The sequence below is a fragment of the Cynocephalus volans genome, chromosome 17, assembly GCF_027409185.1.
Source record: "Cynocephalus volans isolate mCynVol1 chromosome 17, mCynVol1.pri, whole genome shotgun sequence".
Classification (NCBI taxonomy): domain Eukaryota; kingdom Metazoa; phylum Chordata; class Mammalia; order Dermoptera; family Cynocephalidae; genus Cynocephalus; species Cynocephalus volans.
The window spans coordinates 9,830,973-9,857,955 of record NC_084476.1 but is presented as its reverse complement, the minus strand read 5'-3'; the positions used below and the strand labels follow the sequence as shown (position 1 = coordinate 9,857,955).

Sequence of the window (26,983 nt, the reverse complement as noted above, 5' to 3'; positions counted from 1 at the left end):
CCAGACTGCTGGCCTCTGGAGGCAGGACCTCCATGCAGCACTGGCCCTGTGGGTGGCCTCTGTCAGAAGAGCTGACATGCTGCTCCTGCTCAGGACCTGTAATCAGGTGGGAAGCTGGGAGTAAGGGGTAATGACAGGCTCCATCAGCCAGCAAGAAAGGAGGTTGGCAGTCTGCCTATGCAAAGAGCCTGAACTAGCAACCAGGAACACTGCAGAACCAAAGCCAGGGAGGGGGTAGGACAGTTGAATGACCCCCATTCCCTGTCAATTCTTGTCCAGGAGGGGAAGAGCAGCAGAGAGGGCAGGGGACAGATCCAAGGTCACTCCACAAGTCACCCCTGGAAGAAGGGGTAGGTTCAGAGCACATGTACGACAACAGCAGGTCGCTGGAACCTCACTTCTGGGCCCAAGAGGAACAGGCCCTGCTGGATTCCCACCCAGTCACGCCCTACTCCCCAGCACAAGGTCAGCAGGGTGAGGTGTGCTTCCTAGCTGACTAGGGGCTAGTCAAGAGGCCAGCACAGCTCAACCAAGCCTGCACCACTAGTCACTGTCCCCAGCCAGGCCACTCCCCTCTTATGCCTGCCACAGCCTCCACATCTCTGCCCCTTTCACTCCTGGCTCCCTCTGATCTTTCCCACACACCGGGGCCAGAGGGGAATCACCTGAATCTCCCCCGCTCAAAAACCTCCCATGGCTCCCATTGTCTTTGGGATAAAAGCCAAGTTCCTTAGTATGCCCCAGGACCCTGAGTCGTCTGGGGTCTTGCACAGGCTGCTCCCCAGGCCTGGAACACTTCCCACTCTTCTGCTGAGCTCATTCCTCAGCTCTTCCACTGTACGTGCCTTCCCATGCAAAGTCCCTGAGCTGGGTTGGTGCCCCCCACTTACTCCCACAGCTCCCGTTGATCTCCCAGTGGGTAAAGGTCTGTTCTTTGTCAGACTCTCCCAGACAGTACCTGCTGCAGCTAGGACTGGGCCTGGCACATAGTAGACAAGGGAAGGAAGCCCAGAGCACAAGGCCAGAGGAACGATCTTGAGCCAGGCCATGCCTGCAGGGAGCCTCCACCCTCATTGAGCAATGAAGCTCCATACACACCCTAGAAATTCCTCACCACAGAAAGGGAGGCTTATACCCCACCCAGGGGCCTTGGCTGGGTACTAGGGGTTAGGGAATGTGCACAGCACTGTCCTTCTTCCTTGGGAAGGTGGCTGCCACATGAGGTTTCCCTCCCTGCCAGCCTGAGGTGTCCTGAAGGGATCCTCCGCTAGATCACCCCTTCCCAGAGGCCAGTTATTAACAAGGAAAAACCTCTTGCCATAAATACAACAACCCACAGCATGCCAAGGCCTAATAATGATGGCCACCTGACCACGTGTGTGCCAGCTCTATGCTAGAGGCTTTATGGGCATCTGTCCACCCTCAGGGACAAACAAGGAAAGAAGGCATGGTGCAGTTAAGGAAGGAACCTGCCTATCATGGCACAGCTAGAGGGCACCATGTGGGCTGGAGACACCTCACTCCTGCCCCACGGACCAGGCACTCTGGGGGAAATTTACTGCAGTTTGACATTCAGCCCTGACAACAGCCCCAGGAGGTGGTACCAGTATCACCCCCCCCATCAAGGAAACTGAGGCTCTGAGGTCCAAGAACATGTCCAAGGTCAGTCAGCTGTCCAGCAGAGGAGCTGGAATCCCAGCTAGGTTTTGAACTCAGGCTGGTTGAACCTAGACTCCAAGAGCTGTGGAAACATCCAGAAGATCATCATGAGAAGCACTCTGTAAGGTATTTTGCTGGACTCCAACAGGCCCAGCAAACCGTGCACTCACCCATCACCACAGTCTCAGCACCTGCCATGGAACCTGGCACATGACAGTTCCAAACAGGTCACACTGAATCAAATCTAAGATCCATGATCTCAACCCTGCCTCCCTTCCCATCCCCCTATCCTGGCCATGTCCTAACACCCTGCTTTCAACTATGCTGTGCCCCTGGCTAGAGCACCCTTCCCCTCATTTCCACCGTTCAAAATCTTAGCCAGACTCAAGGCCCTGCTCACACATCAACTCCTCCATCACCATGCTCTGCCATTCTCTATTTGCATGTAATTATAATAATAATTGCAGCATGAGCTAATGCATGTTACAGTTAGGCCAGTGCCAGGCACAGAGGCAGCTCCCAGTATATGTTAACAATTATTGTCAACATTATTTCATTTAACCCTCACAGGGATGGACTATTAAACTCGCTCTATGGATGAGGAAGCTGAGGCTCAGAGAGGCTAAGTGACTTGCCCAACATCACACGGGTAAGAGCAAAACCGGGATGTAAACCAAAGTCTACTTTTGTTCACTGCTCTATCCCAGCACCTAGAACTGTGCCAAAAGGGAGAAGAGTTGGGATATATTTATTGATTCTCTGCTGGGATATTCTTCACTCCACTGGCAGCTACCCAGGTCATCATGTTCACATCTGTATCCTTGGCACCTAGCTCGGAAGTGGCCTTGGTGGACGAGGGTGGGCTTCTCACAAAGGCAGGTATGTTTTGGAGCCAAACTCAAAACAAGAAGCAAACCCTGAGCTCAGAAAGGTATCTCTGAGGCTCAGTCTCCTCATCTGTAAAATGGGTATAATGTCATAGTCCCCCCCCATCCCCCACCTCACGCAGTGGCTGGGGGGCCTCAGGAGACATTGGCTTTTGCTGGCTTCTGTTGTTAGCAACAGTCGAAGGGCCAGGTGAACTGTATAGACACATGGCTGTTATCTTAACCTTTGGCAACAGTAGAATCCCTGCCCTGGCACGTTCTCTCATTAATGAGCCAACCTCATATGCTGATAACAGACCACTAGAACTGGGAATGCCCTCTGAGATCAAGTCCAAGCTTGCCTTTGGACAGATGGGGAAACCGAGGCTAGGGGAATGGGGAAGAAGCTGCCTGAGGTCCCATCACCTGTTAGTGGCCCAGCACCTCTGATATCAGCTAGGGGAGAAAGAAGTCAGTGGGACTTTTGTACCCAGAGGAGAAAATCTGGCCTCCAGTTTTGGGGTCTCTGATCTGGAATGTTCTCCCAGGGTCCATCCATACCTTCTGCCTGGCAAACTCCTCCTCCTCCTCCCTGGCTCAAAGGCCACCTCCTCAGGAACTGTCCCTCAGGTCCAGGTCCCCTTGCTGCCACACCCTGCCCTCTCCTTGGCGCTCTTCTCAAGCACAGCTACCACAGCCTTGGGAATGGCTTCCTCAACCATGGCTCCCCACGGACCCAGACCTGTTCCCTGCTGTCTCCTCAGCACCCAGCTCCCGCCTGGCCCAGGTGTGTTGCTCAATAAACAAGTGCTGAGTGACAGACCTCTGGGCAGAAGGTCCCTCAGTGTCAGATGCCAAAATGGCCACCTGGGCGGCCACTGTGTGTCAGGGAAGGATGTGTGGAGGCCAAGGCTGGCTGGGTCACCTCAGCAGGAAGGCAGATTGGGGGCGAGCTGGTGGAGCCAGGAGGAGTCAGCCAGGATTTCTCACAAAGCTGCCTTTAAAACGCTCCATGTTAGCAAATGTTTAACCAGGGCTCAGCTATGACCAGGACAGGGAAGGGCGGGCACGGAGGGGGCAGCCCAGGGAAATGCCAGGAAAAAGGCAGACTGGGGACCCGCCCCTGGGGCTGCCCTTTCCTTTACACCTCGAGGCCGCCTCCATGGGAGGAAGTCGATTCCCATCTTGACACAAACAGAGAGAAACAAAAGCCCTCTCATCCCACCCTGCCCGCCTGGCGCGCCTGGGCCCACAGCCTACAGTTGGCGGCTTGTTCTGGGAGCCCAGGGCCCAGGCAGCCCTGCTCTCTGGGAACACAGACCAAGCTGGGCAGGGTGGAACAGTGGTGCCAAGGCCCCCAGGCAGCATCACCCACCCAGGGCAGGCCAGCCCACCCTCACCCACCCTGGCCTGCCCCGGGGGCAATGCCAGGCCCACACCCACCCCAGGCAGTGCTCAGCAGCACGCTGCAGGTGGGCTCCCAAGGCTGCTTCCTGCACCATCCCCTGCCACAGCCACACCCCAGACCAAGGAGCCATGAAAAAGGGGCCCAAGGCAGCTTGGAGGACCCCCCTCCAAACCGCAAGATGCCCCAAGAGGCCCGACTACCTCACACTGTACATCCTCCTCACCCCTCTGCTCAATGCTCCCCAGTTTTGTGGTCCAGTGGTCTCTACTCTGAGCCTCAACTTTCTGCTCTGTGCATTGGGCATAATTAGACGGCTGTTGTTGTCAGGATCGGAGGTACTTGCTGGGCACACAGCAGGTGGCTGACCTATGACAGCAGTTTTAGAAACGCTATGCTCCACCCCCTCACTGCTGTGGACTTTTTCTCACTGACATCCTGTGCCTCCATTCCTTCGTCACCCTCACACCCCCACTGGAGCCTGGGTCCTTATAACCTGGGGCCTGGCCACCTGTTGAAACTGCTCCAGGCCACAGGAGGGCGCCCCCATGCTACAGTCCCGAGATATCCTTCTCTCAGCCCAAGTCCAGAGCACAGAGCTGGACTGGGGACCCTGGGAGCTCTGCCCACAGCACACACGCATTGGCAGGTACCCACCACGGGCCTGGACCCCTGTCTTAGGCCCGTTTGAGAACCCTCCACCAAGTTTCCCCTGGCCAGGAAAAGTTTCATGTTCATTCATTCATTCAGCAACCACAGGGGACAGGATACTCAGGAGACAGCAAGACAAACCCAGCCTCTGCCATCAAGGGGACACCATGCTAACAAAGGAGACAGACTGTCAACAAAAAACTACAATGGGAAAGTGCCCGGACTGGGAGCGAGAAGCACATGAAGCCCAGAGGAAGGTGACTGGCCCAGCTGCAATCAGGGAAGACTTCCAGAGGGAGGCAGAACCTGCGATGTGAAGAGGTGCTAGCCAGGTGAAGGAGGAAGCTGGGAAGGGAGAGCGTGCCAAGAAGAAGGGCCAGGAAAGGCAAAGATTTGGACATGCAAGAAAGCATTAATCCATTCCATAAAATACAGTATTTATCAGTATGTCCTCTGCCAAGAAGGGCACTTTCCCTGAACAGTGTAGTGTTCAAGGTTCTGGAATCAAATCTCAGTTCAAATACTAACTCCATCACTCGCTGGCTGCAGCTTAATTTGAGCATGTGGCTTAATTCTCTCTGAACCTCAGTTTCCTGAGTTGTAAAATGGGAGAAGCAGCAGTACCAACCCTGCCGGGTTGTCATAGGGTTTGATGAAATGGGTGAATCCACAGAGCCTCAACAAACGGGGCCTTGTATTATCAAAGGTACTGACTGAAGAGCTGGAAGGAGTTCCCTCTGTCTGAGGGTTGGTGACCAGGAATGAGTGATCAGGGTGGACAGTGGGATCTGTCACAAGCGCTAAAGCAGTTTTCTGTGATGTGTTTCATGCCACAAAATGGAGACCAGCAAAGGGCAACTGGAACAGCAGCTACCCGGTCCCCTAGGAAGATAGACAGGGGATGGAAAGGTGACACGCTTGGGGTCCGATCTTTCTGGGTTCTTGTCCCTCACAGGTTAATTAATTAGAAAGAGGAAGTAGAAAGAGAAACATCAGTGAAGCAAACACCCAAACTAACCGCACGCCACCAAGCCTTGGCCAACCACAGACCCTCTGCTCCACTGCACCGTGGGTGGTGGAGGCTCCAGTCTCGCACTTCTCTCCCTCAGCCGCTGCGTCAATCACCAGAGATGGCACCAGCTGGAAAATCACGGGCCCCTAAGTACCTGCTCAGCTGTCACCAACTCTGTGGCCCTAGGCAAGCTCCTTGTCTCTCCAAGCCTCTGCTCCCCATAGGTAGCCTCCTGGGCCAGATAAGTCTAAAGGGAGAGACTAGATGGGAAAGTACTTTGTTGACCACGTGCCCTGAACCCCTTGAGGGCTCTCCTGGTGTCCTGTACTTGTATTTCTCTCTCTGTTTCTTTTTCTTGTCTTATTGCATTAACTAAGACATCCAGACTGATGCTAATGAAAATACCTGCAGGGTTTCAACACTATGCCTCAGACTTGCTTAGTAGGTGATGAATGAAGCTGTAGAGGGCTGAGTACCAGGTAGGGGCTGCTAAGGCAAAGGGAGGAGGACTTTGCTCCTCTCCCCAAATCCTAAGAGTGGGATTATTCCCTGGGAAAACAGATGCTGGGGAAGCCCAGCCATAGCCAAGCCCAGGCCAAACTGGAACCTGTTCTCAAGTGACCCTGTTCTCAAGACAGACAGGAGCTGGCTAGCTCACTTGGTTAGAGCACAGTGCTGATAATACCAAAGCACTAAGGTCAAGAGTTCGGATCCCTGTACCAGCCAGCCACCAAAAAAAAAATATCTGGCTGGATGCCAATTGGCAAGGAGGTGTGGAGAAGATTCCATCCCAGGAGGGAGGTTAGCAGTGAAAACACAAATTTTGGAGCCAGACAGACCCAGCCCTGCCACTGACCATGACCTTGCTGAGTCTCAGTTTCTTTAGCCATAAAATGGGTATAAAAATAGTACCCACCTGAAAGGGCTGTTGTGAGGACTAAATAAGATGATGTGTGAGAAACACTTGACACCCTGCCTGACCAATGGTAAGAGCCCAGTAAATGCCAGCTGCTGTTCTAGTAAGAACTAATAACTAATAAGTGCCAGTACTGCGGCCCTACCCTAATGGAAAAGGGCAAAACAGAAATTCAAGCCCCACACATTTCACTAGCCAAATGCCCTCTAATGCCAATGTCCTTTTCACTAAGTCCAAGCCAGACTTCTTCCCAAGCTTCCTCAGAACCCCAGACTCTTCCCTGCCCAACCATCACCCACCTGCCCACCCACCACATACACTGCTGCCTGCAGCTTCCAGCTCCCAGGGTCCTGCCAGCAAGTGAGGTGGGGGAGGGATTCTGTCTTCTATACACCAGGCAGGAAGAGACAGAGGGAGAGAAGCGAAGAAAGGGAGGGGGAAGATGAGCCAATATGAAAATTCACCCATGTGCTTGCAGCTGGGCCAGAAGGAAACCCAATCCCAGGCTGGAATGCCGAGGACCCTCGGCATGGAGACGCTTTCTGCAGACTGAAGATGGAAAGTTTATTCAAACAGCAAGACTCCCTTGGCCTGCCCCTCTGAGCTTGGCCAGCAGTGGGCCCTGCCCTGCCCTTGGGTCACCAGCTGTAGGTCTCCTCAAGTTCCAGAAGGGGAGATGGGAGAGCAAATCCCCTAAGGGGCCCTGCCAGCCTCTGGTTCCTATCACTGGCACTTGCATGACTGCCATTTGTGTTTCATGGGAGCCTCTGCTCAGCCAATGGGCTCCAAGTTCTGCACCTGCTTCCCTGGGGGTCCCTAGAGGGTGAGTAGGGAGGGGTTCACTGTCTCCCCATCATTGGGCAGTGAAATGGGGAGGTGACATGGGGCTACAAGCACTGGGCCCAAAGTCCAGGTACCTGACTGTTGCTGGGTGACCTTGTGTAAGCCCCTCATCTGTCTCCTCATCTGCCATGTGGAAGGGCTGAACACCATTGTGCTGGCACTTCAAGGCCCTGACACCCTCCAACTGTGACATAAGACAACATTCCTTCCCAACACATCGGCAGGCCCAGTGGAGCCACCATTCAGCCTTGATCAAACTGATCCTGAGTTCCACCTGTCACTGGTGTCCACCTAGGGCACTGATAGGCACTCTCCCTGACCGTCACCAGCCCCCATTCAGGTCAGAACAATTCATTGTTTAGTGTCTGTTTCCCCCACAAGGGCAGGGACCCTGTCACCTAGCAAAGCACTTAGTACGTAAGTATTTGTCCACTGACTGTGTGAGATTACACCAGAGCTCTGCAACTCAGTCTCTGAGACAACTTAAGACGCAGGAGGAGGATGCGGTTTTCCCAGAAAGGTTAACTTCCCAGAAAGATTAACTCTGGCTTGGGGACAGAGCCACCCAGCCCCCAGAGACAGTGTTAACCAGGAGTTCTCCAATCAGGCAGGGCTCTTCCTGCACAGGTGGAGGTGGGGCTGGGCGTAGGACTGGAGCTGGAGACAGCCGGCCAGCCCAATGTCACACATCAGCAGCAAAAAAGGTCACCCATCACGCAAACCGAGGTGGTCACCTAAGCTCTGATCCTCAGTTTCCACTTCCTGCTCGGATCCTGTCAAATGATCCGGCACCTGCAAAGAGCCTGAGAAACTGGAGCTGAGCAGTTCCTGCACTTCAGCCTCCGCTGCCCCCTCCGGCCTGTCGTGGGTGGTAAGGCCTGGGCCTGCCAGCCACTCACCTGGGGCAGGCACACCACTGTGCTTCTGTGTCCCCATTAGCAGAAGGGAAGCCAGTGATACCTGCCCCACAGAGACAGGTGTCATGGCACTTTGAAAAACAACCACCGAAGCGTGCACATGGGAGGTGCTGCCACCACAGCAAGAGCCACGGCACCAATTTCTGGCACATTTTGGTTCTCTCAATACCTGCGCTCTCTCTGCTTTGGGCCTTTGCAGAGCTGCCCCTCTGCCTGTAACTCTCTCCTCCTCCTCCATCCTTTAGGTTTCAATTTAGACGTTGCCTCCTTTAAAGGCTTCCAGGACTCTCTAAGTCTGGTCTAGTACTTCTCCCTGGGCTTCCAAAGATGCCCTTAGTTCCCAGTTCCACTGTGACTCAGGCTGGGTCTATCTTCCCCAGATGGGGGTCCTCAAGAAATTGAGAACCATGGCCACCTCCCCACCCAGGACCCCCAGTCCCAGCACACAGCCTGACACCGAGCAGGCTCTAAATGATGGTGGAATCAATGGGTTAATGCCACAACAATGCTAAAAGCTTTGTGACATAGCGCCATTCACAACAATGAAAAATACAAACAACCCAACTGCCCAGTGATAGGGGTTTGGCTGAGCAAGTTAAAATACAGAATACTGGGCATAATGGAATATCCTGTAGCCTTTCGATAAGCTGTAGGGAAGCAACACGTCTGCAGATGACCACAACCCACTATTAAGGTAGAAGAACAGATTATGCATGAGGAATATGCCTGAAAGCCATTATTTCTGGGGGGTAGGTTCATCAGTGACCTTCATTTTCTTCCTATTCCTTATCTGTATTTTCCAAGTTTTTTTAGACCACTATATATTGCTTATGTAACAGCAGCAGCAGCAATATAGGGGAAGCTCCAAGTTGAAAGAGCAAGCCTCTGGGGCCATGAGGACGTGACCTTTGGCAGATGCTGGCAGGTAGGAGCCACCATAGGTCTGAGGGAGAGGTCAGAGTTCACCTCCAAGCAACCCAATCTAATACCACCTGGTCACTTGAGTCCAGGCTTCCAGGCCCAGCACTCTGGTACTGCAGAAGGGCCAGGAACACAGAGGGTGGGGAACCCAGAGGGAGGGTCAGCCTGTCCAAGGGTGAACCCCTCACCTCAGCCTCTCCAGGCCTCACCCTCAGGGCTCAAGAGCAGGCACAAAGGGCTCGAAGCCAGTGAGTCACCCTGAGAGGAATACACGCGGGAGGAAGGAAGCCGTGGGGGGCTGCACGCACCTCTTGCATGCGGTCGCAGACATGGCGGGGCCCAAACCACTCCTTCCTCTATGAGTGGAGGGGAAGTCGGACCACCCAGGGCCCTCTGAGCCCTCCTGCATCTGCCCCACCCTCTGTGACCACCTCCCCACCGACACACACACTCTGCACCTACCAAGCCCTTCATCCAGAGAGCTCCGGGTCCCTATGCTGTGAGGACAAAGGACCTTGCAATGGCATTTATCCATTCATTCACTGCTGGGGTGTTAATTTACACCAATGTTAATTATAGTTATCGATTACTGAGCATTTACTGTGCTTTACGAGCATAATATAATAATCTTTACAAGCCAGTGAATGGTTATTATCATTCCCATTTTACAGCTAATGAAACTAAGGGGTAAAGAGCTACAATAACTGTCCTCGGGGCACTTGGCCAGCAGCTGGTAGAGCAAGTTCTGACCTGCAAGGCCACACTGTCCACCCCAGGGCCCTGATAAGTGAGCCCCCCAGGTGCTCATACCACAGACAGGAAGGAGTCAGAATCACATCTTGTAAGAAGAGCTACATGGGGTAGGCTAGGGGCTGTGGGAGCCCTGAGGTAGGGTCCCAACCCAACCCCCTGGGGTCGGGAAGAATATTCCTGGCTGCAGGGGTTGGTCTGTGAGTTCTATAGGGACTTTCAGGGTCTGGAACTTGACCCTGAGGGCACAGGAGGGTCTGGAAGGAGGTTGACACATGTTAATCAGTGAGGTCACTCCACAAACAGATACTCTCATCTCACCCCACCATGGAACCATGGGGCAAACTGAGGACCATAGTACAGGTGGGTATACCCAAGGCCACACAGGTCTGAGCAGGTCTGAGGCTAGACCAACCTCCCATCCACAGAGCTGGACTCTCAGAAGCCACACAGGGGACTGTAAGAAGAGAGAAAGGAGGGAGGGGCTCAGCCCCTAATCTCACAGGAAGTCTGCTGGGCCCCATCTGGGGGGCACTCCAGGCCAGGCCAGCCGCCCAGCCTCCCGCCTGCAGGGCAGGCCCCAGAAGCAGCTCCTCTCAGATTCTGCCACAATCTCAACAGGAAAACAGGAAAGTTGAGCAGGACAGCCATTTCTCACTGGCCTGGATTGGAGGTTCGGCCTCCCAAGACCAGGCAGACTCTCAGGTCACTGAGAAAGTAACCCCTCTGCACAGAGAGAGGGGTCCCCACCTCTGGGCAAAAAGAAACAAAGAGTTTCTGAGATCCTGGTTGGCCTCAGGTCAGGGAGACAGAAAGGGCTTAGTGTATTCAACCACATAGTTCAAATCATCTCCCCATCCCCACCACCCTCGTCGAGAGATGGGATTACCCCCCTTTTAGAGATGGGGGAACTGAGGCCCAGAGAGGAGACACCCCTTGACCAAAGTCACACAGTGAGCCATGGCTGTCCTGAGCTGAGCCTGGAGGTTTGTCCTGGCGGTCAGCCCTAGGGGTCGGGCATAGCTGCTCCCCCCGCTTTCCTGGCAGCCTTATGTATGGGAGTGGGGGTGGGAGTGGAGGGTAGATTTGGCTTTTTCTGACCCCACACAGCACCTCACTGTCTGCCTGTGGACAGGCCTGAGCTGTCTCCGCAGACACAGGCCTACCTGTGAAGCAGCACAGGGCCTGCTTCTCTCACGGACGGCCTGTTTACTCAGCTTTCCAAATTATAACCTGTGCGGCCCCACCCAGCCCAATCCCTCCTTCCCTGACCCTGCCTGCCGTCTGGGAGTCCACTGGGAAGAGGGAGCCAGAAGTAGGAGGAGAAACTTCATGCTGGGGTCAGGGCCCTGGGCTGCACCCCAGTGCTGCTGCCTCTGAGACCCTGGGCACCTCCTTTCCTCTTTCTGCGCCTAAGTTTACTCAGTAATGAAAAGGAGGAGGGGTATGGTTAGAGATTTCAAAGGGTCTTCCCTGGCTAGGAGGAGGACGGGTCTGAGCCAGGAAAAGAAAAGCAGCCACTGCCCACCAGCAGCTCCAAACTCAAGGCTGGGGGACTGTCGCCCCGAGTCGACCTTGAACAAACCTTCCCGGCGGCTCCCACAGCCCCCATGGCTCCCACAGCCCCCATGGCTCCCACAGCCACCAGGGCCTAGGCTCCCTACAGCTTAAGCTCTCTTCTCTTTTCTCCCATTTACCTCCCAGAGAACACTGGCCTTAAAAAACAAATAAGCAAAACAGAAGTGCAATTGTTAGCTCTCTCCTCCTGTGATATCTGGATGGACCCCTAAGTCCCTGACAGGCCGGGGCAAATGACACAAGGCTCCCCCAAGAACTCAGCTGAAATGGAATTGCCATTTACTGAGCACTTCCACGGGTGGGGAACTGTGCAGCGCACCTCTCAGAATCTCCACACACCCCAGAGGCAGGGATCACCGCTCCCATTTTACTGACAACTGGGGTCACACAGCTTCCAATGACGGAGGCCTCCTGCCACCCAGTCAAGGCCAGACACATTGGATCTTGAGTTGGGATGACTGAGTGTTTAAAACCAACATGCACTCTGAAAAACATAAAGAACCATTGTCTTTGTAACACAACCCCCAGAGCATCCGGCTTGATGGAAGCTTCTCAGCTGGCATGAGTTCTACAAGATCAGGGTTCATGTCACTGCTTCATCCCCAGTGCCCAGCTCAGGCTGGGCAAAGACAGCTTTCAGGGCAAGCTCTTCCATGGCAAGATTGCCTCATGTAGTAAATATCTGCTAGTCCTGCTCTGTGCTCTCAATGCAGTCCAAGGCCCACAGGTTCCCAAAAGGTCAGAGCTGTAAGGGCACTGGAGACCATCCTCGAGCCCAAGACATAGAGAAGCACACGGAGGAGGATGGACTTGCCAAAGGTCACCTAGCACCTGCCCTGGGGCACCTGCCTCCCAGTCTGCACCCCACCAAAGGGATCCCAGCAGGTGGGGTGGATCAGAGGCAGGCGGAGCATGAGAGGGCAGGTAGTTTCCTGCCCAAGGGTCTCCTCTTCTAGAAGGTGCTGCTTCACAAACAGCTGGACACAAATAGCTCTGTTCAGCATGGGGCAGGGGAAGATGGGCAGCAGCTGCGGTTGGCTTGGCCACAGATTGGAGGGTGAGAGAGTGGGGTTCATACCTTGCAAGCCACAATTCATTCTTCCTCTGCCCCTCTTGGATGCCCAGCTACCTGCCCCTGAATGTGGACCCTCCAGTGCTCTGGCCCACACCTTGTACTTCTGATCCTCCTGAGAGGAGGGGCTCCCCTGGCCATGTCCTTCCGTAGACTCTACTCAGCAGCAGTGGCCGATGAGAACAGGAGCCGATGTTTCCTTGAACACGAAGAGCTGAAGCCACATCGTGTCACTGATCCCTCACGACTACCTAGCACGTCTGGGCTACTGTTATGCCCACTTTACAGATGAGGAACCTGAGCACCAGGGAAGGGAAGGTGTGTGCCAACTGACGGGACAGTCGAGACAGGATCTCGAAACCAGGTCCTTGGATTCCAGCCCTCTTAGAAGGTTCTCATACTCAGGGCTGCCTAGGAAGGGAGTAAGTCTCCTGTCATCACAGGGTGGGAGCAGAGGCTGTAGGACCACTGGTCAGCCTTGATAAACCAACCTACAGGATCCATCAACCCTGTAGGGCCAAGAGTGATGAACGTCAGATCACCCCAACCCCACATGTCACCATCACCGAGGCCTGGCCACTCCATGCCTCTATACCTACACATCCCCTGACTATGTCCCACCTCCACCCCCACTGGTCTAGGCCCTGTCTCTCACCACTAGGTTTGCCTCCTAGGCTCTCACCACTAGACTCACTGTCCACCCCCGTCTGTGCCATATCTGCCTAAAAAAGCCTCCAAGGCCTCCCCAATACCCTCAGGACAAAGTCCCTTCCACTCAAGGCCAGTCCCTGTGGCTCTCCCCATATCATACCATCCCTCTATCCTAGCAGGCCGGCCCACCCTCACCCACCAGCCCAGTCTCCCTCTTACACCTTCCTGCAGAAGGTCTTCCCTTTGAGAACATTCCTTGCCAGCTAGGAAGCACCACATGGGCAGGGACCACATATGATTTTGTATACCAGCATGTCCCTATTTTTACATAGTAGCCCACCCAGCTTTGCTTTTGGAAGGTACTTCGAGACCCCTAGGAAAGGGTTTTCAGAGGCAGAGAATTCCCAAGAGCAGATACTGGTCTTGAGGTCACAGATGGGGAGAAAGGGCACAGAGAGGCATAGCCACTGGTCCAGTCACACAGCAGATGGTAAACAGGACCAGGCTCAAGACTTGCAAGTCTAGTTCGGGACATGTTCCCATCTGTCTTTTTACCCCTTTATCCTCCATGCCCTGGCCAATGCCAACCACACAATGACAATGCTGTTGAATGACCGATTCTGCTGTGTAACCATGGTCCCGTCTCACCACCTTCCATGTACCTGCTGAAAACTCCAGGTGTCCAGGGCCATAGGCTGGTACTCCTCGAACTGCAGCATGCGAAATTTCCAGAGCACGTGGCAGGGTGCTAGGGGTGCATGAAGCCACAGGACAGACCCAGCACATCTCCCCGGGCGTCAAGTTTGCTCAATAAAGTAATAATCATAACAGCTACCATCTCTGAACTCTCACCACATACCAGCCCTGTGTCACACCATCCAGGGGCCGTCACACTTGATCCTCATGTCCCAAGAGGCCAGAACTATCATCCTCTTTTTACAGAGGAAACTCAGGCTCAGAGAGGGTGACCAACTTGCCCCAAAACACCAGTCCATCTAGTGACAGAACCAGGACCTGAGACCAGACAGTCTGACTGCAGAGCCTTGCCCTGAAACCTCTCGGCCTCTCAGCTCTGGCTTCTTCAGACTTACCAGCCACTGTGTCACCAGGTCCCTTCACTCTATGGGCCAGAGGTAGCAAATCTCCAAAAGGCGAACAATCCTAGTGGGTAGACGCAGTGCCCTCAAGGGGCAGGCACTTCCTGTTCTTCCAGTTTTAAAATCGGTGAAATCAGAAGATTGCAGCCTTCCGTAACTCAGGTCCTACCATCAGCAGGAGAGCAGCATGGCTTCGCTCCACCCTCAAGGGTTTTAAACCTCAGCATCTGTCCTCCTTCCTTAAAACTCTACCCAGCTCCATCCACAGAAAACCCTTCTTCCTCAGGCAGGGAAGCGGAGGGGGTGGGGCAGGGGAAGGAAGAAGCAGCTCAGGAATTTCTGCAACCGCAGGATGAGGCTTCAAGGAGACCCAGGGTGAAGTGAGTCATGAGATCTGCCTGCGGAGGAGGAGGGGGCGACTCGAAGGAGAATAGGGCTGGTCAAAGACAGACTGTGGGTCTCAGACTGACTAATGATGGGTAGGATATATTTGTGCAACCCGCGGGAGCCTCTGACACATGCCGCTCTGTTCCCACTCGGCTCCTCCTCCTCCCTCGCCCTCCCCAGGCCTCCACTGCCTGCCTCTCTTCAAGGCTTGCCCCTCTTCTTCGAGGCCTTTCCCACAGACCTATGTAGACACAGTAGAGCATGGTTTTCATAGCTAAGGCCTTGGACTCCCCTGTCTGAGCCCACCACTGAGGTGAGAATTCAGTGAGATAATACAAGCAAAGGAAGGCCCGGCACCTAGTAAGTGCTCAGTCAAACGATAAGCTGATCTTACAGTTATCATTCAGAGCCTAGTTACTGCTCCTGCCTAATCCATCAACCACCATCCTCAGACAATTTATCAGTCCCTGCATGCCACGAGCTAGGGAAGTAGCCAGAATATGTGGCCACACACCCAGAGGCCACGATCATCAGTCCACTCCCCAGCTCACGGGCAGTCCCTTCAAGCCCACTAGCCCTGAAAGGGTGTGCAAAGGTGTCAGGGCTCCCAGAAAAGAGCCTCCCTTGAAATGCCCAGATTGGTGGAAGCAGGGTTGGGAGAGGGCAAGGCTGGAAAATGAGTCTGTCTTGAGTGGGGAAGCTGATCGGAGCTGGAAAGGAAATAAACACATGACTCAGTCTGCCCCGAAATACCAACATATAAGAAAAACCCCAAAGTCCAGCATTAGAGGAAAGACTAAGAAAACGTCTCTCTGTCCTCGGACAAAACAAGATGTAGCCTTTGGGAATGCATGCAGGGAGGTTTTAATGACCTGGGAGAGATGTTTATTATAAATCACTTAGTGAAAGGAAAGACACAAATTTGAGTCATGGTCCTGGCGGTGTTTAACAATAAACAGGGAAGGGAAACACTACTAAAGAAGAAAGTGGTTATCGTAGGATGATGGTGGATGAGTGATTCCTATTCTTGTCTTTCTACTTCATTCTTTGGGCAGCAGGAAGGCGGGCCGTGGCCCAGTTTGGGTTTAGAAAGGTCTCTTTGGCAGCATGTGTGGGAAGGACTGGAGGCCCCCAAGGAGGCTGGGGCAGCTCCGTGTGGGCAAGGCTGGAGCACAGGCTACAGCGATGGGAAAGGAACCGAGTGGAGGGGACTAGAGGAGGCTGAAAGGAGGGAGAGAGAGGGCAGGGTCAAAGCCAACAAAAGCCCATTATGTAAGACCGATACAAGAGACAGCAGAATCCCCAGACACTTCACCCCCAGGGGCTGACCCAGCCTCGGCTGAGGGCAGTGGCCCAGGCCCTGCTTCCGGCCAGCCTGGTCTCTCTGCAAAGCCCAGGATGACAATCAGGAAGCCACACATCAGGGTGGGGGTGGCCAAAAGCAGAACACCTCCATCCCTTCCCTCCTGGCACATATAGCCAGTTCCCAAACGTGGAGAGGTGGATTTTAAAAATCAATTGGAAAAAGGCATTATTTGTTCTGCTCAATAAACAGAGATCCCCTTTTTCTCATATCTGATTGTCAAAAAGAGTGACAACACTCAGTACTAAGGTACCTCTTAGCAGGAGGGTGTCAAATGTTTGCTACCTTTTCAAAGGCTATTTGTCAATATATCAACATGCTGCCCATGAGTCCTGTCTGGAGGCTCTCTGATCCTGGAACCTTGTGCAGGATGTGTAGAAGGAGGCTCAAGCAGCACCGTGAATACTCACAAAACCCTGGACACAACCCACATGTCCACTAACAGGGGACTGGGTAAATAAACTGCCCCATGCACAGAAATGAGCCCGCTAATAAAAGGACAAGTAGATTCATGTGTTCTGACATGATAAGATGTCCACAATTTACTAAGCAAAAAAAATCAAACCACAGGAACATATAATAGGGTCTCTTTTTATAAACAGAGCTATCTTAAGTGTATGCACAGAGAGAGGTATGTTTGGAAACGGTGACACACCAAACTTAAGTGATTTCTTCCGGGAAGTGGGATGGAAGGGAAAGGAGATGGGGGAGTTTTCATTTTTACTTACCCTCCTAAACTGTGCGTGCATTACTTTTGCAATTAGACAAAGTTAGCAGGGAATGCTTGGAGCTGGGAGGACTTGGGGGGAAACAGGAGTAATTACTAATGGGTACAGGGTTTCCTTCAGGGGTGATGAAAATATTCTAAAATTGATTGTGGCAGGGGTTGCACACCTCTGTGCATACACTAAAAACCACTGAATTGTACACTGTAAGTGGGTGAATTATATGGTAGGTGAATTATGTCTCAGTAAAACTGCTATTTAAAAAAAACTTGCAAGGGGAAAGGTGAGCTCGGCAGAAGGGATGAGCATATAGAGAATAGCTCACCTGGCCTCTCAGGTAAGAAACCTTACAAATCTTACAGCAGCTGGGGGGAGGGGAGAGGCGAGGGCGGGGCGGGGGGCTTGACATGCAATGGCTGAGTCCCTCAAGACTGTCCTAGAAAGAGAAGAGGATTCCCCACCCCAGCCGATGCACAGCCCCCATCCCCTCACCTGCCGCATCTTGGTTTATGTGGCTCAGACCATATGTAAAGAACCCCTCAGACAGCTCTGCCATGGGCCCAGAGGCTCTCTCATCCTAGTCCTGTACTCTGAACTATGTGGAGGGTAGGAGGTGTGGGCTGACCTAACCCAGTCCAAGTCCTAGTTCCTTCTACTTGCCATTTGGGTTTCTCCATCACTACCCTCTGGACCTGCTCCAGATGGCCCACATCCATTGCACACATTTGCCAGCGCGGAAGGAACGTGGCAATCAAGGCTCTGAAAACCCAGGCGGATTCTCTAATCCACCCCGACCCCAGGGACTGGACAAACCTCAGGGAAGCAGGGCCCAAACCACAGCTGCAATTGCCCCTTCAAACTCCAAACACTAGCCACTCACCTTGAACCCTAGAGAACCCAGTAACAGTGAGCAAAGGAAAATCTCAATAATAATAATAGCCAGCGTTTGCTGAGCACTTCCTATGCCCCGAGCACTGGGCTGAACTTCTTACCTGCATTTTTATTAGCTCCTCCCCACAATGCCTAGCAGGCAGGTAATAGTATTATTCCCATTTTACAGATAAGGAAAGCTGAGGTCAAGATGCTTGCCCAAGGTCACACCAGCTAGCCTTTGTGGGAGTCTGTATTGGGAGCTTGAGCTGGTTCAAGTCTGGAGGAGATTTGTGGGAAAAATTTGGACTGTTGGGCCCTCAGAGCTGGAAGGGACTTCAGCCATCAGGTGACACACCCCTTTGGTGTACAGTCAGAAAAACTGAGACCCAGGGAGAGTAAGTAGCCTGCCAAGGTTACATGGGGCTCTGGCTCCTGGGCCAGGGCTCTTTCCTCCACACAAGCTCCCTCATGTAAGTTGGAGAAAATTAGCCTGCCATCAGCCCCACGGGGCCACTGGTGTGGGAAAACAAGCCCCTGCTTGCCAGGGGCTTTGAAATCCCGGGATGAAAGGTGTCGTGGCAGCAAAACAACACCGTGGGTAGGAGCACGCCTGACCTTTGCCAGGACTTGCAGGCTAGTATTCACCTGCTCACCTGCTCAAGGTAGGCGCAAAGCTGCAGGCCAAGCCACAGGCCAAGCCACAGAACCCTAACAGGACTGGAAGCTCAGAGCACTGTGGGAAAGGGTGTTCCTAATGCTGACATTTCTCCAGGGCCTGGCCCTGGGTCTCCTGGGTGGAGAACCAGGCCCCAGGTAGGGAGGGCTCTGGAATTTTAATTGTCTGCTGTGAAAGTGCCCACTGCTCCATGGGTGGGGTGAGGAAGGCACATGGATCACTGGAGGTGGCAAAGACACACCCTCATTCTCCTCCAACAGAGATTTCTAAGGCTGCTCGCTCCCTCTGGAGGGTCCTGAGAGGCTTCCAGTCTTCCCCTACTTCCAACCTCTCACCCCTGCATTTCAGGAACCCCCTCAGGTGAGCCTGGACCAGGAATTTGAGGCATTTGAAGAGGGTTATTAATAGCACTGAAGTATTGAGAAGAAAGAGGCCAGCAGGCTCTAAGTGGGCACAACCCTCTTCCACCCAGCCTGGTATCCACAAAACAAATCCAACCCTCTCCAGGAGAGGACATTTCACCTTCTGTGGTCTCAGTCTCCTCCCCTGTAAAATGGCCAGGAGAGAGGAGGGTGGGCTGGCAGTTCTCAACCAGAAGGTGGGAAGACAGGGAGAACCAGAGCTGGGTGTGAGGAGAGGAAAAACCCCAGCATACCCCACCCAGGCCAAGTGAGGGGCCTCAATGGGAGATCCTGAATGGAGGGACTGTTACAGTGCCCCAGAAGGTTGCCACCAACAGGGAGGGGACAGGAAGACTCCACCCCGGCCCTTCCTCCTCCCAGAGTCCAGGCCTCATCCTCTAAGGAGGCTTTCCAAGACTTAACTGCCCTTCCCCCCGCCACTAGTCAGAGACTAGAGAGGGTCTGATTCATTTCTACGTCACCCCTGCCCCTGTGCCCAGCCCCAGGCCTGGCACAAAGGGGGAGCTCAGGCCACCATCCCCAGACCACAGTCACTCAACAGACCTTCCCCAGCACCTCCTTTGTCCTCAGCCGGGGTGGGGTGCTGGGGACACCTGGTCCCTGCTCCCAAGGGGTTCCTGCTCTCAAGGGAGCTTGGAGGACATGGCTGCTGAAACTCTACAGGACATCAAGAGAAGTGTAGGCAGACAAGACACTGTGGGCCCACTGGACAGGGAGAGGCCAACGCAGCCAAGAGGAACTGTCTCCTCTCCCCATGAGTGGCCCCCGAAACCCACCTGAACTGGAACCCCAATTATTAGTGTCTCTTCTATGCCAAGCCCTGTGCTAAGCAAGCTACATGAACTGGCTCACTTAATTCTCTCAACAACTCATTAATAAGGAAGAAATCATTGATCCCACTTCAAAGAGGAGAAATGGAGGCGCCAGGACATTAAGAGACTTGTCCAAGATCACACGCCTGGGAAACAAATGCTGGGATTCCACCCAGGGCAGCCTCCCCTGCCAGAGAGGTCAGCCAGAGCCGAGTGTCTCAGGCAGCCTGAGATTCTCACCCTAGCTCCCAATTCTCCAGGGTCTGGAGAGAAGAGGAACCCAGGAGCCTTGGGGGCAGCTGTGGGCCCCCAAGAGAAGTGGCCACAGTGCCGTGCCAGAATGAGAGCAGGGTTGGCTGAAGGAAATGGTTGAGGAGGTTGGGGACTGGCCCTGAAAGGGCCCCGCTCTGGCCTTGACCAGCCCCTTGGCTGCTGCTGCCAGCAGGAGTACCCTGCTGAATCTGAGCCAAAGGACAGGGGAGCCCACCCTGCCAATGCACCCCATCTCTTCCTAGCCCCTTTTCCCGAGATCAACGTTGGGCCCTAAATGGGTCTGTCCCCTGGAAGCCTCGGCCACGTGTACCGGGGCTGGGGCCAGGACGAGCTGGGGACCTGGACAGCTGGAAAGGAAGGTCAGGACTCCCTAGCTGTGTGGGGGAGATTCCAAGGAGGATAGAGGGTGGGCTTGGAACGCTTCTGAGCGGGGATATCCAGGAGAGGGGACAGCTGCGACCCCTCTCACAGCTCGAGCAGGGTAATGGTTTGGGGGATCCGACTGGAACGGGCTCCGAGGAGGTTCCGGTAGAGAAGGGGGAGTAGGTTCCAGTGTCCTCAGGAGAGGGAAGGGGGGCTCAGATTCGGAGGGAACAAGCGCGGACGCGGGTCACGGTCCCGAGCAGCTCCCGCCCAGCCCCAGGCCCGACTCCCCGGAGACCCCCGCCCGGCTGGGACGGCGGGCCTGGTGGGGGCGTGGCCCGAGAGCCCCTGCAGGACCCCGGGCGCGCGCTGCGCGGTGCGGTCCTCACCTGCGATGTGCTGGCGCCGGGCGTCGTCCAGGTGCGTGGACAGCACGTCCCCCATGGCGAGGAAGAGCCGCGGCCCGACCCGGCCGCCGCCCGCCGCTGCCCGCGCTGCTCAGGCGGACGCCGCTGGCGCCATGGAGCCCGGCCCGCCCCGCTCCCGCCGCCCCTGGCCGCGGCCCCCGCTGCGGCTCCGCTCCGGCTCCGCTCCGGCTCCGGCCGCGTCCCTCCCGCCGGCCGCCTCGGCCTCCCGCGCCCGCGCGGCCCCACAGCCCCGGCGGCCCCGCCCCGCCAGGCCCCGCCCCGCCCCGGGCCCCGCCCCCTCCTCGGCCGCGGGTGGGTGGGGCGCCGGGGCCGGGGCCGGGGCCGGGGCCGCCGGGGCCGCCCGGGAGACCCAGACAAAGAGAAGGGCCCGGAAAGGGACACCGAAGACAGGCGCGCAGACAGCGCACCGGACCCGCACCGGGGCGAAGAAAGAGATGGGGCTGGTGGGGGCGTCTGAAAGAACTGGGGGTGCCCCGGGGGGCTCCGACCTGGTGACACCCCCTCTCCTCCCTAGCGGGGAGGAGAATCACGTCCAGGAGGACGTGAGGGACTGGTAGGGGACGCATAGGCCGACGTGCCGGAATTCAGCCTTCTCGGCCCACTCCTGCTGCCCCCTGCGCCCCGCACCAGCCCCCAGTCCCGCCCGCCGCCTCCCGCACTCGGGAAGTTCCCTGGCCTTGATCCGACCTGCCCCACAAGGTGTGCCGGCCTATCTTGCACAATAGCTATGGGGGGGGCAGGGAGGACAGGGGCCCAAAGGCACCCAGTCCCGGTGCCAGGCGGGCATTCCCGAGATACAAGCATACGGGCATTTCACTCTGGAGGTGGCTTGTGGGACAGAGCAAGTCAGAAAGGAAAAAAAGTAATAGCACTTTATGGTTTGCAACAGACGATCAGAATCAAAACCCAGGGACCGCCATGGACTTTGGATACCTAGACTGTGGGACTAGGCGTGGGAGGGTAACAACTACCAAAGGAATGTGTTTCAGTCTTAGACCTCCCAAACTGGGAGGTGGGGCAGGCAGGTTGACAGCTGGGATCCCCAAATCATGGACTGGGGTGGCAGAGGCCTTCCTTGGCTGCTGATGCTCAGATCTTCTGTCCTGCATGTGACAAGGGCCATCGGATTTCTGCTTCCTTACCCTGCGTGAGTGAGTACTCACCACTTCTCTGTACATCCCACCCCGTTATGGGACAGCTCTTCCTGTAACTGTGACATAGGCAGAAAATGATGATAATAACAGCTAAAATCACTGAGTAACTGTACTTCAGGCCTGTCAGCACCACAGGAGGGAGGTTTGAAATTGATTAAAGGCATGGGGCCGGCCTGTGGCTCACTCAGGAGAGTGCAGTGCTGATAACACCAAGGCCACAGGTTCAGATCCTATATAGGGATGGCCAGTTGGCTCACTGGCTGAGCGTGGTGCTGACAACACCAAGCCAAGGGTTGAGATCCCCTTACTGGTCATCTTTAAAAAAAAAAAAGAAATTGATTAAAGGCAGACATACATGCATTCAGTCACTTACCGGTCATTCAGCAAACAGGTGAACACCTGTGTGCCAAGCCACCTGCAAGGTGCTGGGGGTGAAAAGATGAGGAAGCCCAAGTTGCCTTGCCCTCTGTGACCCTGGACAACTGGCATTACCTCTTTGTTGTTTTTTTTTTTTTTTCTTAAAAGATGACCGGTAAGGGGATCTTAACCCTTGACTTGGTGTTGTCAGCACCACACTCAGCCAGTGAGCGAACCGGCCATCCGTATATGAGATCCGAACCCGGGGCCTTGGTGTTATCAGCACCGCACTCTACCGAGTGAGCCACGGGCCGGCCCTGGCATTACCTCTTTGAACCTCAGATTTCTCATCTGTCAAATGAAAATAAGGCTGCTTTGTTAGGAGAATTAACTGAGATAAGAAAGTGTCTAGCACAGTACCTGGTCCATCATCTCTCAATAAATAGAACCTGTCATTCTAGTATTCATCACAGTCCTTGCCCTCAAGAGCGTAGAGAAGTTTGAGGAAGGAACAGAGCATTCTGTCTGGGGGAAAATCTCAGAGGGAGTAGTACCAGAGCTAGAAGTTGAAAAACAAGAATTTTAACAGCAGATACTAAGGAACAGCATTCCAGGGAGTGGGCCTTTGAAGAGCAGGATGCATTCATGCAGCAGCGTCATCAGGTGGAGTTGAAGTCAGCTGGCAGGGATTACTAGTTTCCTTTTACAGAGGTGGAAACTGAGGCCCAGGGAAGGAAATTGGCTTGCCAAGGGCACACAGCAAGGCAGAGGCAGAACCTGGCCCAAGGCTCAGTCTCCTGACACACAGTGTCTGGTTCTCTTTGAGCAACCAGAGGCAAGTGATGCTGGTAACCTCATTTCGTTTTTCCCACAGTCCAAACTTTAGTGATTAGAAGAGCCTGCGCTGCCCAAGGAGGGGATAGCTGGAGCTCGCTGGCATCTGGACACCCCAGGGCATCACCTCAGCTGGGCTGCAGACCTAGTTGGGGTAGAGATAGGAAAACAAGCAACCTTTCCCCAGCCTTCACGGTGCACCCAAGCCTGTGAGCCTGGAGCAGCCACAAACTTCCCTATGTGTCAGGCCCCTGGCCCAGGAAGCTTCCAACTTGGCTTTGGAGACTTTCTGTCACATGTCACCTAATCACTCTGAGCATCCATGGCCTCATGTGAGACGCTCTTGAGATCCGGAAGTTGAAAAAACATTGTAAACTGTAGGTTGCTATGCGTGCATGTGAATAGCTCCCCCCAAACTTTGGGGCCAGTCCCTGACAATTCAAGATTCATTCAACTCACACAAAAAATTGTATCATCTGGGGTGGGTTGGAGGAGAATTGACTGCAAAAACATCATGAGGGAACTTTTTGGGGGGATGGAAATGGTCTGTGTCTTGACTGGAGTGGTGATGGGAGTACATATTTGCCTAAACTTACTGAATTGTACACTTAAAACAGATGTATCTTTTTTTTTTTTTTCGTGACCAGTAAGGGGATCGCAACCCTTGACTTGGTGTCGCCCGCACAACGCTCAGCCAGTGAGTGCACCGGCCATCCCTTTATAGGATCCAAACCCGAGGCGGAAGCGCAGCTGCACTCCCAGCAACTCACTCTCCCGAGTGAGCCACAGGGTCGGCCCTAAACAGATGTATCTTATTGTATGTAAATTATACTACAATAAAGTTTGTTTTTAAATGAAGAAACAAATATATTGAGCACGTTCTATATATCAGGTACTATTGGGGATACATCAGTATACAGGATCATCGAGGTCCCTGCCCTCATGGAGATTATATTCTTATGCTGGGAGAGAAAGACACAAATAAATAAAATGACTTCAGAGAGTGATAAATATTAAGATAGAATATGGTGACAGGTGGGGATGGGCGATCCTTATTTTTAAACATTGGAATAGGTAGAGACGGAGCCAATATTCCAAGTAGAGGTGTCAGTGTGAGCAGAGGCAGGGGAGATTTGTCACTGTGGGACCCGGGCCAGAAGGCTGTTCCCAGACTTCCTGCAGGGAAAAGCAGGGAGGGGTCCTTGCCCTGGATAGGTGGGACCAGAGGAGGAGGCAACTTGAACATTCAGAACTTTTTCACTGTACTCTGGGAAGATTGTAAGGTTCGTTAAAAGTCTTAGCTCTCTACTATATGTTAATAAATCAGGCCAGGGCTGGCCAGTGGCTCACTCGGGAGAGTGTGGTGCTGATAACACCAAGGCCACGGGTTCGGATCCTATATAGGGATGGCTGGTTCGCTCACTGGCTGAGTGTGGAGCTGACAACACCAAGCCAAGGGTTAAGATCCCCTTACCGGTTATCTTTAAAAAATAAAAATTAAATAAATAAATAAATAAATCAACCCAGATACAATCTTTGGGGGGGGAGGAATAAGGGTTTTTGCTTTCAGCTTCATTTTTTTTTTTAAGGAAAGAAAAATGAATATAGTCATCAGCATTCTGAAGGATTCCAGGAAGTTAGACATCAGAGCATTTCTCAATTCTAAAACATTGGAAACCCCAGCCCTGAGGCTCAAGGCCATTTGGATATTCACTTTTTGGTTTTGAGTAAATTGGAATATATTTTCACACATTCATTGGCCATTTGTGGATTTTTCATTCATATCCTCTGCCTGCTTTTCTATTGGAATGTCTATTTTTTTCTTGTTGATTTGTAACAGCTTTTTCTATAGCAAGAATTTCTCAACTGTGCAAGGCAGGGGGGTCTCCGCTCTTTCTCCAGGACTCTGGATGCTGTCTTTATCCATCAGGCTCTCCACCCCTTTCCTTGGGCCTAGCCCTGGAGCTTCGTGGGATATACCAGAGAGGTGGACAAAGGGTGGGAATGGTCTAGATCTGGAGCAGGGAGGGAAGGCTCTCCCCAGGCCACCTGCTGAGCCTGCCCCTCCTGAATGTAGAGTGCCACCTACAGCCCCTGACTCATCGGTCCTTTGTCAGGAAGTGGCTTCTGCCAAGCTGCCTCCCTGCAGGGCTGCCCCGCCCCACCCCACCCTAAAGCACATTTGAAACCAGGGACCCAAAGATGAAGAATAATAATGCTTTACTTTGAAAGGAAGGGTCCAGAAGGTTGGAGCCAGAGCTTGGACTGAGACCCAGAGAAAGAGACAGATTTGCCCAAGAACATCCAGCAGGGGCCCAGGCCAAGGTCCCTTTCTTGTCCTGTAATGAGAAGGAGGGGCCTTTCCTCTCCCCCTTGGTCCCTCTCCCTCCCAGTTGGCTCTGAGCGCCAGCTCTGCTCTCCCCACAAACCTGTCAGACCTGAAATAGACCCAGAAGGGAAAAAAAAAAACAAACACCTCCAGTAAACAGCAGGGAGTGGGAATGAATCAGGATTTTGTTTTTAAGGAATATCATGTGTCCACCTCTGTTTACCCAGTTGGCATGGCCCATTGTGCGGAAGGGACCCTGGCACTCAGCCCAGTCCTCCCCCCTTTATTAATTGTTCGGTGGTGGAAGGAGCTGCAGCTCACACCCTGTCCCTTCTGTCACCTGGCCTCCGGCTGCTAAACTCCCTTCTTGCTCCCTCAGTGACCAAGCTGTCACCTCTCCCCAGCTCCACTACCATACCCAGGTCCAGGGCCCCAGGACTCCTGTCCTGGGCAACTCCATAGCCTTTCACTGGCCTCCCTGCCTCCAGCCTCCCATTTGTTCCTCACTGGGCAGCCAGATGGATTGTTCTTAAACACAAATATGACCATGCCATTCCCCTGCTTCACACCTTCTGTGGCTCCCACTGTCCTCCAGCTAAAGACAGACTCCTCCACATGGCATCTGGGGCTCCTGCCAGCGTCTCCTTCATCCTCTTCCCCTCATCCTTCTCTAGCCACACTGAACTTTCACATCCTCAAACTAGCCATGCTCCATCCTACCTCAGGGCTTACAAAATACTGATTCCCTCTCCCCTCTTGCCCCACCAAGCATCATTCATCCTTCAGACATCAGCTAAAATGACTCTTCATCAGAGAGGACTCCCCTGTCCCCACCCCTCCAGACTAGGTCAGGCCTGCCAGTAGTCTCGCTGTGTGTCCTTTATTCCTCCTTCATGGCAATCAGCACATTCAAAATTATTTTGTGCATGATTATCTGCTTAAATAGCCCCTCCTCTCTGACCGGGACTGTCCTCTTTCAGCATGACATCCCTAGAGTCAGACGTAAGGGGAGCTTGGGTGAGCATCTACAATGTGCGGACACTGTCCTGAGCACTGGAGGGGACGTGACAGTAAGGGAGCCACCTGGTCCCTGGGACTTAACAGGCTTGTCCATAGACCTGTATATTCTCATGCCGCAGTGGCTACACCCACCTCATCTGATAGCAAAGTCCACTCCACAGCATGTGTGCCATGCAGAGCCTCCTCTTCATACCTACAGGAAGTGGGGACTTACCACTTCCCAGCTCACGATTCCACGGTTGGACTGAATAGCACCAAAGGGCAAGGGGGTGTTGCAGTACTAGCAAGTAGATAGGGAGTGAGAAATAGTAACAGCAGGGTGATACAGACAACAAAAGCTCCCATTCATTGCAGGCTTATGTGGTACTCAGTTCTGGGCTTTACATCTTCTGCCTCATTTAATCTTCACCACAGCATTTTGAGGAAATTCATCCTACAGGACAGAAAACTGAAGCTCAGTGAGATTAATGACTCATCCAAGGTCTCATAGTAAGTAAGAGATGAAGGTAAGACCCACACACAGCTCAGCCTGCTTCAGAGCTACGACACACAGTGCTGCGCACCACTGTCCTCCAGAACCAAGCCTCTGCGTTCATCTGTTTCTCCAACACAAGATGGGATTCTCTGTT

At 53.7% G+C, this 26,983-nt stretch overlaps 1 protein-coding gene across 1 annotated transcript in view; it reads right to left on the bottom strand.

The window, feature by feature from the left end:
• Nucleotides 1–20,749, bottom strand: part of NIBAN2 (niban apoptosis regulator 2) — a 48,366-nt gene extending 27,617 nt beyond the window's left edge. Inside the window, exon 1 of the mRNA XM_063082244.1 lies at nt 20,622–20,749. Within this exon, the coding sequence (XP_062938314.1) occupies nt 20,622–20,676 (55 nt within the window). The 5' untranslated portion in view covers nt 20,677–20,749. The remainder of the gene's footprint in view (nt 1–20,621) is intronic.
• Between the last annotated feature and the right edge of the window lie 6,234 nt (nt 20,750–26,983).